The sequence below is a fragment of the Pseudophryne corroboree genome, chromosome 2 (genome assembly GCF_028390025.1).
Source record: "Pseudophryne corroboree isolate aPseCor3 chromosome 2, aPseCor3.hap2, whole genome shotgun sequence".
In the NCBI taxonomy this organism is placed as follows: domain Eukaryota; kingdom Metazoa; phylum Chordata; class Amphibia; order Anura; family Myobatrachidae; genus Pseudophryne; species Pseudophryne corroboree.
The window spans coordinates 35,997,461-36,010,719 of NC_086445.1; the positions used below are offsets into that span (position 1 = coordinate 35,997,461).

Consider the following 13,259-nt stretch of genomic DNA (forward strand, 5'->3'; position numbering starts at 1 on the left):
AGGAGCCTAATTCCTGTCTGTGTATGTAGTGTACTCAGTGCTGGGCCTGAGGAGGAGGAGCCTAATTCCTGTCAATGTATGTAGTGTACTCAGTGCTGGGCCTGAGGAGGAGGAGCCTAATTCCTGTCAATGTATGTAGTGTACTCAGTGCTGGGCCTGAGGAGGAGGAGCCTGATTCCTGTCGGTGTATGTAGTGTACTCAGTGCTGGGCCTGAGTAGGAGGAGCCTAATTCCTGTCAGTGTATGTGGTGTACTCAGTGCTGGGCCTGAGTAGGAGGAGCCTGTGTGGTTTGTGTTTTGCTTTGTGTGTGAGGGGCCATCTCCCTTATGCAGGTGGCTCCTGACAGCAGCACCTGATTGGTGCATGATATATGTACCCCCGTTCCTTTACTCCAGCACGTTTGGGGCTGTATTACATAGCAGCAGCAGCAGCAGGTAGGGTCTCTGTTACATTTTCCCTCTTACTATCAGTAACCCACTTTCTCTGACGTCCTAGTGGATGCTGGGAACTCCGTAAGGACCATGGGGAATAGCGGCTCCGCAGGAGTCTGTGCACAACTAAAAGAAAGCTTTTAGACTACCTGGTGTGCACTGGCTCCTCCCACTATGACCCTCCTCCAAGCCTCAGTTAGATTTTGTGCCCGGCCGAGGTTGGATGCACACTAGGGGCTCTCCTGAGCTCCTAGAAAGAAAGTATATAATTAGGTTTTTTATTTTACAGTGAGACCTGCTGGCAACAGGCTCACTGCAGCGAGGGACTAAGGGGAGAAGAAGCGAACCTACCTGCTTGCAGCTAGCTTGGGCTTCTTAGGCTACTGGACACCATTAGCTCCAGAGGGATCGACCGCATGGAACTGGCCTTGGTGTTCGGTCCCGGAGCCGCGCCGCCGTCCCCCTTACAGAGCCAGAAGTAAGAAGAAGTCCGGAAAATCGGCGGCATGAAGACATCAGTCTTCACCAAGGTAGCGCACAGCACTGCAGCTGTGCGCCATTGCTCCTCATACACACTTCACACTGCGGTCACTGAGGGTGCAGGGCGCTGGGGGGGGGGCGCCCTGAGCTGCAATAAAAACACCTTGGCTGGCAAAAATACCACAATATATAGCCCTAGAGGCTATATATGTGATAATTACCCCTGCCAGAATCCATAAAAAAGCGGGAGAAAAGTCCATGAAAAAGGGGCGGAGCTATCTCTCTCAGCACACTGGCGCCATTTCTCCTTCACCGTTCCGCTGGAAGGAAGCTCCCTGACTCTCCCCTGCAGTCTACACTACAGAAAAGGGTAAAAAAGAGAGGGGGGGGCACTAAATTTAGGCGCAGTATAACTTATAGCAGCTATAAGGGGACATAATTCAGTTAGTCCCTGCATTATATAGCGCTCTGGTGTGTGCTGGCATACTCTCTCTCTGTCTCCCCAAAGGGCTTTGTGGGGTCCTGTCCTCTATTAGAGCATTCCCGGTGTGTGTGCGATGTGTCTGTACGGCTGTGTCGACATGTTTGATGAGGAAAATTATGTGGAGGCGGAGCAGATGCCCATAGAAGTGATGTCACCCCCTGCGGGGCAGACACCTGAGTGGATGGTTTTATGGAAGGAATTACGTGCAAGTGTCGACTCCTTACACAAAAAATTTGACGACATGCCAAATGCGGGACAGCCGGCTTCTCAGCTCGTGCCTGCCCAGGTGTCTCAAAGGCCATCAGGGGCTCTAAAACGCCCGCTACCTCAGATGGCAGACGCAGATGTCGACACGGATACTGATACCAGTGTCGACGACGATGAGTCAAATCTAATGTCCACTAGGGCCATTCGTTGCATGATTGAGGCAATGAAGGAGGTATTACACATTTCGGATATAAACCCAGGTTCCACTAAAAAGGGTATTATGTTTGGAGAGAAAAAACTACCCGTAGTTTTTCCCCCATCTGAAGAATTAAATGAAGTGTGTGAAGAAGCGTGGGCTTTCCCCGATAAAAGATTGGTAATCCCTAAAAAATTACTAATGGCGTTCCCTTTCCCGCCAGAGGATAGGGCACGTTGGGAAACACCTCCTAGGGTGGATAAAGCGCTCACACTTTTGTCTAAAAAGGTGGCACTTCCGTCTCCGGATACGGCCGCCCTAAAGGAGCCTGCGGATAGAAAGCAGGAGGCGATCCTGAAGTCTGTATATACACACTCAGGCATTATACTTAGACCAGCTATTGCGTCAGCATGGATGTGCAGTGCTGCCGCTGCATGGTCAGATTCCCTGTCAGAAAATATTGACACCCTAGACAGGGACACTATTCTCCTAACCATAGAGCATATAAAAGACTCAGTCTTATACATGAGAGATGCACAGAGGGAGATCTGCCGGCTGGCATCTAAAATAAGTGCATTGTCCATTTCTGCTGGGAGAGGCTTATGGACTCGGCAGTGGACAGGGGATGCAGATTCCAAAAGGCACATGGAAGTTTTGCCTTATAATGGTGAGGAGTTTTTCGGGGATGGTCTCTCAGACCTAGTTTCCACAGCGACAGCTGGGAAATCAGCATTTTTACCCCAGGTTCCCTCACAGCCTAAAAAAGCGCCGTTTTATCAAGTACAGTCCTTTCGGACCCAGAGAAACAGGCGAGGAAAAGGCGGGTCCTTTCTGTCCAGAGGCAGAGGTAGGGGAAAAAGGCTGCAACAAACAGCAGGTTCCCAGGAGCAAAAGTCCTCCCCCGCTTCTTCCAAGTCCGCCGCATGACGGTGGGGCTCCACAGGCGGAGCCAGGTACGGTGGGGGGCCGCCTCAAAAATTTCAGCGATCAGTGGGCTCGCTCACAGGTGGATCCCTGGATCTTGCAAGTAGTATCTCAGGGGTACAAACTGGAATTCGAGGCGTCTCCCCCCCGCCGTTTCCTCAAATCTGCCTTGCCAACGACTCCCTCAGGCAGGGAGGCTGTGCTAGAGGCAATTCACAAGCTGTATTCCCAGCAGGTGATTGTCAAGGTGCCCCTACTTCAACAAGGAGGGGGTTACTATTCCACACTGTTTGTGGTACCGAAACCGGACGGTTCGGTGAGACCCATTTTAAATTTGAAATCCTTGAACACATACATAAAAAAGTTCAAGTTCAAGATGGAATCGCTCAGGACGGTTATTGCAAGCCTGGACGAGGGGGATTACATGGTAACCCTGGACATCAAGGATGCTTACTTGCATGTCCCCATTTATCATCCTCACCAGGAGTACCTCAGATTTGCGGTACAAAATTGCCATTACCAATTCCAGACGCTGCCGTTTGGACTGTCCACGGCACCGAGGGTGTTTACCAAGGTAATGGCGGAAATGATGATACTCCTTCGAAAAAAGGGAGTTTTAATTATCCCGTACTTGGACGATCTCCTAATAAAGGCGAGATCCAGGGAGCAGTTGTTGGTAGGAGTAGCACTATCTCAGGAGGTGCTACACCAGCACGGTTGGATTCTGAATATTCCAAAGTCACAGCTGGTTCCGACGACACGTCTACTGTTCCTGGGAATGATTTCGGACACAGTCCAGAAAAAAGTGTTTCTCCCGGAGGAGAAAGCCAAGGAGCTGTCATCTCTAGTCAGAGACCTCCTGAAACCAAAACAGGTGTCGGTGCATCACTGCACGCGAGTCCTGGGAAAGATGGTGGCTTCTCACGAAGCAATTCCTTTCGGCAGGTTCCATGCCAGAATCTTTCAGTGGGACCTGTTGGACCAATGGCCCGGATCGCATCTTCAGATGCATCGGCTAATAACCCTGTCTCCAAACCAGGGTGTCTCTGCTGTGGTGGCTGCAGAGTGCTCATCTACTAGAGGGCCGCAGATTCGGCATACAGGACTGGGTCCTGGTGACCACGGATGCCAGCCTTCGAGGCTGGGGGGCAGTCACACAGGGAAGAAACTTCCAAGGACTATGGTCGAGTCAGGAGACTTCCTTGCACATAAATATTCTAGAACTAAGGGCCATTTACAATGCCCTAAGTCAGGCAAAACCCCTGCTTCAAAACCAGCCGGTACTGATCCAGTCAGACAACATCACGGCGGTCGCCCATGTAAACCAACAGGGCGGCACAAGAAGCAGGACGGCAATGGCAGAAGCCACAAGCATTCTCCGATGGGCGGAAAATCACGTGCTAGCACTGTCAGCAGTGTTCATTCCGGGAGTGGACAACTGGGAAGCAGACTTCCTCAGCAGGCACGACCTCCACCCGGGAGAGTGGGGACTTCATCCAGAAGTCTTCACACTGATTGTAAATCGTTGGGAACGGCCACAGGTGGACATGATGGCGTCCCGCCTAAACAAAAAACTGGAGAGATACTGCGCCAGGTCAAGGGACCCTCAGGCGATAGCGGTGGACGCTCTAGTGACACCGTGGGTGTACCAGTCAGTTTATGTGTTCCCTCCTCTGCCTCTCATACCAAAGGTACTGAGAATAATAAGAAAACGAGGAGTAAGGACAATACTCGTGGTTCCGGATTGGCCAAGAAGAGCTTGGTACCCGGAACTTCAAGAGATGATCTCAGAGGACCCATGGCCTCTGCCGCTCAGACATGACCTGCTGCAGCAGGGGCCCTGTCTGTTCCAAGACTTACCGCGGCTGCGTTTGACGGCATGGCGGTTGAACGCCGGATCCTGAAGGAAAAGGGCATTCCGGAGGATGTCATTCCTACGCTGATTAAAGCCAGGAAAGATGTAACTGTAAAGCATTATCACCGCATATGGCGGAAGTATGTTGCTTGGTGTGAGGCCAATAAGGCCCCAACAGAGGAATTTCAGCTGGGTCGATTTCTGCACTTCCTACAGGCAGGAGTGACTATGGGCCTAAAATTAGGCTCCATTAAGGTATAGATATCGGCTCTGTCGATTTTTTTTCCAAAAAAACAAAAAAAACTAGCTTCACTGCCTGAAGTTCAGACATTTGTAAAAGGAGTGCTGCATATTCAGCCCCCCTTTGTGCCTCCAGTGGCACACTGGGATCTCAACGTGGTGTTGAATTTCCTAAAATCACATTGGTTTGAGCCACTAAAGACCGTGGATCTAAAATATCTCACGTGGAAAGTGGTCATGTTATTGGCCTTGGCTTCGGCCAGGCGTGTATCAGAATTGGCGGCTTTGTCATTTAAAAGTCCTTATCTGATTTTCCCTATGGATAGGGCAGAATTGAGGACTCGTCCCCAGTTTCTCCCTAAGGTGGTATCTGCTTTTCACTTGAACCAACCTATTGTAGTGCCTGCGGCTACTAGCGACTTGGAGGATTCCAAGAAACTGGACGTAGTCAGGGCCTTGAAAATTTATGTTTCCAGGACGGCTAGAGTCAGGAAAACTGACTCGCTATTTATCCTGTATGCACCCAACAAACTGGGTGCTCCTGCTTCTAAGCAGACTATTGCTCGCTGGATTTGTAGCATAATTCAGCTGGCGCATTCTGCGGCTGGACTGCCGCATCCTAAATCAGTAAAAGCCCATTCTACAAGGAAGGTGGGCTCATCTTGGGCGGCTGCCCGAGGGGTCTCGGCTTTACAACTTTGCCGAGCTGCTACTTGGTCAGGGGCAAACACGTTTGCTAAATTCTACAAATTTGATACCCTGGCTGAGGAGGACCTTGAGTTCTCTCATTCGGTGCTGCAGAGTCATCCGCACTCTCCCGCCCGTTTGGGAGCTTTGGTATAATCCCCATGGTCCTTACGGAGTTCCCAGCATCCACTAGGACGTCGGAGAAAATAAGAATTTACTCACCGGTAATTCTATTTCTCGTAGTCCGTAGTGGATGCTGGGCGCCCGTCCCAAGTGCGGATTGTCTGCAATACTTGTACATAGTTGTTGTTCACAAAAGGGTTATTGTTATGAGCCATCTGTTGAGAGGCTCAGTTAAATTTCATACTGTTAACTGGTTATGGTATCACGAGTTATACGGTGTGGCTGGTATGAGTCTTACCCGGGATTCAAAATCCTTCCTTATTGTGTCAGCTCTTCCGGGCACAGTATCCTAACTGAGGCTTGGAGGAGGGTCATAGTGGGAGGAGCCAGTGCACACCAGGTAGTCTAAAAGCTTTCTTTTAGTTGTGCCCAGACTCCTGCGGAGCCGCTATTCCCCATGGTCCTCACGGAGTTCCCAGCATCCACTACGGACTACGAGAAATAGAATTACCGGTGAGTAAATTCTTATTATTACCAACTACTCCTATTGGTGCTGCTTGTCTGACACACACTCACCATCTGTACACCACGTGGTGCCCTCAGTTGTAGGAGAATAGTCACTGCCACCACCAGGCTCCTTCCCCTGCACCAGGAACCACTGACTGTACATAGAATCACTATACTTACTGTAATGTAATGTTCTGTATCCATTCCCCGCAGGTGGGTGCAGCTCTAGAAATCCCGCAGACCCCTGTGAGACCCCTCTGTACTCTCCGGGCTGTATAGAGGAAGAGAACATGACTGTGACACAGGAATATCAGGTAGAGGAACCTGCTCTGACCTCTCCTCCTCGCACATCCGCTCCTCACATTGCAGGATATTGTGTTATTCCCATGTCCCCGCCCTGTGTGTGACTCCTATAGAGATGTCCCGTGTAACGTGTGGGTGGGACACGTATGTGACACATGTTCTTGTATGACAGGAGGACCCGGGACACGTGATATATCACCGGCAGTGTAAGGAAGAGGCCGTTCCTGCTGAGATCAGCCCAGGTGAGAGAGACGCAGACGCTCTGGGGATATAATATTGCTGTATGGGGAGAAGTATTTATATTACTGGAGATGTGGCTTATATGTGACGTTACATACATGGGAGGGAAGAGCAGCTTATCTCAGCGCTATAACATGGAACACATGACAAGATACTGAGACAGTTGTACATTACAGCCGCCATCTTTACCATGCAGTGACACGTCTCTTCATTCTGATGTCACCGCGCTGCACACAGAGGTTTAGGAACCTGGTGACCCCAACTAGACACCTTCTGTATAACCAGCCGCACTGACTGCTGGGGGTGCCCTCTATACCTGAGACCATTCCCAGCGCTGCAGGTCTCCGGGGCGTCTCTGACGTCTGCATAATAATTACCTTTATAATGATAATACTAATATTAACTAAACCAGTTCCCCAGTGTACAAGCCAGAAGACAATACATACATGTACACGTAACATATTACACACAGTGACTGATTCAGGTGTGGCTCAGTTGGGTGACGTATCTTGTGTGTTATCGCCGGTGTGTAATGGACACAAGTAGTGCACTGCAGGGATGTACACAATCACTCACATCTCCCTTGTGGCACAGGTCAGTGAGGGCTGTGAGGATACCGGGTGTTAGATCCGGAGTTTGCTAAGTGTGCCCAGATGGAAAGGAGGAGCGGAGGGTACAATAGCACCTTTATTGCATAAATAACACACCCACAACCAGTGCAATACAATAGTCTTTAAGGGGGTCATTCCGAGTTGATCTCTTGCTAGCTATTTTTTTGCAGCGCTGCGATCAGATAGTCGCCGCCCACAGGGGAGTGTATTTTTGCTTTACAAGTGTGCGATCGCATGTGCAGCCGGGCGGTACAAAAAAGTTTTGTGCAGTTTCTGAGTTGCCCAGAACTTACTCAGCCACTGCGATCACTTCAGCCTGTCCGGTCCCAGAATTGACGTCAGACCCCCGCCCTGCAAACGCTTGGACACGCCTGCGTTTTTCCAACCACTCTTAGAAAACGGTCAGTTGCCACCCACAAACGCCCTCTTCCTGTCAATCTCCTTGCGATCGGCTGTGCGAATGGATTCTTCGTTAAATCCATCGCTTAGCAACGGTCCGCTTTGTACCCATATGGCGCGCCTGCGCATTGCGGTGCATATGCATGCACACTAGTGACCTGATCACAGCGCAGCGAAAAATCCTAGCGTCGATCAGGTCGGAATGACCCCTTAAATCTGCTAGTAACACATTGGGGTATATTCAGTACAAGTCGGATCCTTTCTGATAAGCATTGCCAGACAGGATCCGACAAAGCACTGTTCAGCAGGGTCCCCGTTTGCTGACAGGAAGGCAGTTTTCAGTTCTCCAGGTCGCCGCTGAAAGCGCTGTATGCTGTATACATTCAGCAGTGCGCAGTAGCACCACCCAAGCCATGCATACCTGGTAACAGGGGCAAGTAAGAAGCGCCGCTGATGGTGCCACTGGCCAGGGGCGGAGGCGGAGTGAGAGGCGCTGCTGCTGGTGCTGGTGGACGCCCGCTGAGTGAAGAGGCGGAAGGATCCCGGAGGAAGTAGTGGCTCCATAGCAACTGAGTGAGGGAGAGTGTGAGCCAGCATTTCCTGCCGAAGTAGAAGAATGACTCTGCCAAACCCAACAGGTTTGACCCGATCCCGACAATGGCAATCCGACTTTTTTTAAAGATGGATTGACATTGGGAGTCATTCCGACCCGATCGCTCGCTGCAGTTTGTCGCAGTGCAGCAATCGGGTCAGAACTGCACATGCGCCGCAGTGCGCCGGCGCATGGCAGTCGTCGGTGCCCAGCGATCGCCTCTGAGACAGGTGGTCGCTGGGTGGGAGGGGGCTGAACTGCGGCGTTAAGCCGCCATTTAGTAGACGCGGTCCGGCCAACGCACGCGTGGCCGGACCGTTGGGGGGGCGTGTCGCGGTGGCTGCGTGACGTCTCGCGCAGCTACTGCGGCCAGCGGCAGCGACACAACTCCCGGCCAGCCGCAGGGGCTGCGCTGGCCGGGAGTTACTCCACAGATACAAAGGCATCGCCTCTGTGCGATGCTTTTGTATTTGTGCGGGGGGGCCGGCACTGACATGCGGGGCGGACTACCCCTGTGCTGGGCAAACCCCCCCCCCGCATGTCTGCGTTTACGATCGTGGCTGTGCTAAATTTAGCACAGCTACGATCAACTCTGAATGACCCCCATTGTCGGAAACGGGGCTAAAACCTGTCTGGTTTGGCCACGCTTCCGACAAGACATGCTTATCGGCGGCTGCGTGCATTCCAACAGCTTTCCGACAAGTCGGGAATTCCCAACTTGTCGGAAAAAATGGCCCCCTATTGAATAGGTCGGAACCCCTTCCGACCTAAACCTGTCTTTAGTTGCCGTCTTGTCCGACAATTATTGAATACACCCCATTAAATAACATGCCAGGGTTTTACCAGTATCCTTTATATCCCCTGTAAAGTCTATACCTGACCAAAGGCAAGGAAGCACAGTTCTATATCTCGCCATGTGGCAGAGAGAGACCAGGTGGTATGAGGGTAATACTGTAGTAAGGGGCACTGCTGCCCTCCTTGCACTGATTCCTATCTGGTCTCTGTTTTGAGGGTTCCACCCACTTGGCCAAGTTCTCCACCAGTGTGGTGGGGCTCTGGCTCTCAGTCCCCTGGTCCAGCAGGCACACCAAATACCACAGAACCAGCGAGCTACTCTGAGTGGAACGATGCCTTGAACGTGTCCTCAGATGTGATGCAGCTTTTCCAGCAGAATGTCTCCCATGTATATCCCAGGTGCTGGTAGAGATCAGTATCCTATCCCAGGCCGGATCTAAGTACCATCTAGCTGCGCTGGTGCTGCTCCTTTTACAAAGTCTCCTGCCTATCAATGCTGTCCAAGGGTTGGTGGTCTCTGCTTATTGGAGCTGCAGAAATAGAGGTTGGAGATGGGAAGGAGGAAGGTTCTGTGCAGTTACCGCCTGCTGGTCCCCTGCCACAGAGTCTCGCACAGTCCTAGGGGAGAACATTAGGTGCTGATGGAGTTATCCTTCCTCCAGATCTCAGATAGGTCCCAGTCACTCCCAGCATTACCCCCTGACACGCTGTGTGACATGCATGCAAGGTGTCACGTTTGTGTTTTTTGTAAACCCGGATTTGAGTCACTGACAGGGGTGGAGTCTGAGGTGCTAGACTGGAATCTGGATGGGTTAATATACAGGTGAAACTCAGAAAATTAGAATATCGTGGAAAAGTTCATTTATTTCAGTAATTCAACTTTAAAGGTGAAACTAATATATTATATTGACTCATTAAATGCAAAGTGAGATATTTCAAGCCTTTGTTATAATTTTGATGATTGTGGTTCACATCTTAAGAAAACCCCAAATCCAAAATCTCAGAAAATTAGAATATTACATAAAATCAATAAAAAAAGGATTTCTCTTACGTCCTAGAGGATGCTGGGGACTCCGTAAGGACCATGGGGTATAGACGGGCTCCGCAGGAGATAAGGTACCTAAAAAGAACTTTGACTATGGGTGTGCACTGGCTCCTCCCTCTATGCCCCTCCTCCAGACCTCAGTTAGAGAACTGTGCCCAGAGGAGAATGGGTGCACTGCAGAGAGCTCTCCAGAGTTTTCTGTGGAAAAAGAATTTTGTTAGGTTTTTTATTTTCAGGGAGTCCTGTTGGCAACAGGCTCCCTGCATCGTGGGACCGAGGAGAGAGAAGCAGAGCTGGCTTGTAAAGTTGGGCACTGCTTCTAGGCTACTGGACACCATTAGCTCCAGAGGGAGTCGGAACACAGGTCTCACCTGGGGTTCGTCCCGGAGCCGCGCCGCCGTCCTCCTCACAGATGCCGAAGATAGAAGCCGGGTGAGTATTGAGGAAAAGACTTCAGGCGGCAGAAGACATCAGATCTTCATGAGGTAAGCGCGCAGCGGTAAGCTGCGCACCATTGCTCCCAGTCACACACACGCAAGCAGGCACTGAAGGGTGCAGGGCGCAGGGGGGGGGGGGGGGGCGCCCTGGGCAGCAATAAACCTCGTTTTGACCGTAAATAAGGTGGATTAGGCTGGGGGACAGTAAATCCGCGGACCCCCGCCATTTTATTAATATATGATGAAGGGACCGAAGCCCGCCGTCGGGTGTGCGGGGCTTGATTCTCACCACTAACCAGCGCCATTTTCTCCACAGAGGCTGCATGAGAAAACGCTGGCTCCCTGTTCTCTCCCCTGCTGAGCTTCACAGGTTGGAAAAAGGAGGAGGGGGGCACTTTGGCGATGCAGTGAGTGGAGATTACGATTATAAACCTATAAAAGCGCTATCTGGTTGTATATTCCAGTGTTTTTAAGCGCTGGGTGTGTGCTGGCATACTCTATCTCTCTGTCTCTCCTAAGGGCCTGGTTGGGGTTTTGTCCCTTTATAGGTAAATCCCTGTGTGTGGGGGGTGTCGGTAAGTGTGTGTCGACATGTCTGAGGCGGAAGGCTTCTCCAAGGAGGAGGTGGAGCAAATGAGTGGTGTGTCCCCGTCAGTTGTGCCGACTCCTGATTGGATGGACATGTGGCATGCAAGTGTGGCTTCTTTACATAAAAGGCTTGATAAGGCTGGTTTAGGGGGGACATCAGGCGGTCAATCCTCAGATTGGACCGATTCACAGGGCCCGTTGGGGTCTCAAAAGCGCCCCTTAACACAAGACACTACTACCGACACGGATTCTGATTCCAGTGTCGACTATGACAAAGTAAAATTGCACCCTAGGGTGACTAAAACTATTCAGTGTATGATTGTGGCAATAAGGGATGTGTTGCATATTGTGGATGAACCCTCAGTCCCCGACACAAGGGTACACATGTTTAAGGAAAAGAAACAGATTATTAATTTTCCCACATCTCATGAATTAAATGAGTTCTTTGGAAAAGCTTGGGAGACTCCGGATAAGAGACCGCAGATCCCCAAAAGAATTTTTATGGCATACCCTTTCCCTAAGCAGGACAGGGAGATTTGGGAATTACCCCCCACTGTGGACAAAGCCCTGATGCGCTTATCCAAGAAAGTGGCGCTACAGTCTCCTGACACAGCGGCCCTTAAAGACCAAGCAGATCGCAGGCAAGAAACTACCTTAAAGGGTATTTCTCTGACGTCCTAGTGGATGCTGGGAACTCCGTAAGGACCATGGGGAATAGACGGGCTCCGCAGGAGACTGGGCACTCTAAAAGAAAGATTAGGTACTATCTGGTGTGCACTGGCTCCTCCCACTATGACCCTCCTCCAGACCTCAGTTAGATTTCTGTGCCCGGCCGAGCTGGATGCACACTAGGGGCTCTCCTGAGCTCCTAGAAAGAAAGTATATTTTAGGTTTTTTATTTTACAGTGAGATCTGCTGGCAACAGGCTCACTGCATCGAGGGACTAAGGGGAGAAGAAGCGAACCTACCTGCTTGCAGCTAGCTTGGGCTTCTTAGGCTACTGGACACCATTAGCTCCAGAGGGATCGACCGCAGGACCCGTCCTTGGTGTTCGTTCCCGGAGCCGCGCCGCCGTCCCCCTTACAGAGCCAGAAGCAAGAAGAGGGTCCGGAAAATCGGCGGCAGAAGACTTCAGTCTTCACCAAGGTAGCGCACAGCACTGCAGCTGTGCGCCATTGCTCCTCATGTACACCTCACACTCCGGTCACTGATGGGTGCAGGGCGCTGGGGGGGGCGCCCTGAGGGCAATATAAACACCTTGGCTGGCAAAATAATCACAATATATAGCCCCAGAGGCTATATATGTGATAAATACCCCTGCCAGAATCCATAAAAAAGCGGGAGAAAAGTCAGCGAAAAAGGGGCGGAGCTATCTCCCTTAGCACACTGGCGCCATTTTCTCTTCACAGTGCAGCTGGAAGACAGCTCCCCAGGCTCTCCCCTGTAGTTTTCAGGCTCAAAGGGTTAAAAAGAGAGGGGGGCACTAAATTTAGGCGCAATATTGTATATACAAGCAGCTATTGGGGAAAATTCACTCAGTTATAGTGTTAATCCCCACATTATATAGCGCTCTGGTGTGTGCTGGCATACTCTCTCTCTGTCTCCCCAAAGGGCTTTGTGGGGTCCTGTCCTCGGTCAGAGCATTCCCTGTGTGTGTGCGGTGTGTCGGTACGGCTGTGTCGACATGTTTGATGAGGAGGCTTATGTGGTGACGGAGCAGATGCCGATAAATGTGATGTCGCCCCCTGTGGGGCCGACACCAGAGTGGATGGCTAGGTGGAAGGTATTAACCGACAGTGTCAACTCCTTACATAAAAGGCTGGATGACGTAACAGCTATGGGACAGCCGGCTTTTCAGCCCGCGCCTGCCCAGGCGTCTCAAAGGCCATCAGGGGCTCAAAAACGCCCGCTCCCTCAGATGGCAGACACAGATGTCGACACGGAGTCTGACTCCAGTGTCGACGAGGTTGAGACATATACACAATCCACTAGGAACATCCGTGACTTGATCCCGGCAATAAAAAATGTGTTACACATTTCTGACATTAACCGAAGTACCACTAAAAAAGGGTTTTATGTTTGGGGAGAAAAAGCGGGTAGTGTTTTGTTCCCCC

The 13,259-nt window shown here is 51.0% G+C and overlaps 1 protein-coding gene across 5 annotated transcripts in view; it reads left to right on the top strand.

Moving 5' to 3' along the window:
* The window catches only part of LOC134995759 (oocyte zinc finger protein XlCOF7.1-like), a 62,879-nt gene that overhangs the window by 15,679 nt on the left and 33,941 nt on the right, over nt 1–13,259 (top strand). For all 5 annotated transcript variants that reach the window (XM_063951129.1, XM_063951131.1, XM_063951130.1 and 2 more), the window contains exons 7-8: nt 6,349–6,449; nt 6,611–6,680. In XM_063951129.1, coding sequence (XP_063807199.1) covers nt 6,349–6,449; nt 6,611–6,680 — 171 coding nt within the window. The remainder of the gene's footprint in view (nt 1–6,348; nt 6,450–6,610; nt 6,681–13,259) is intronic.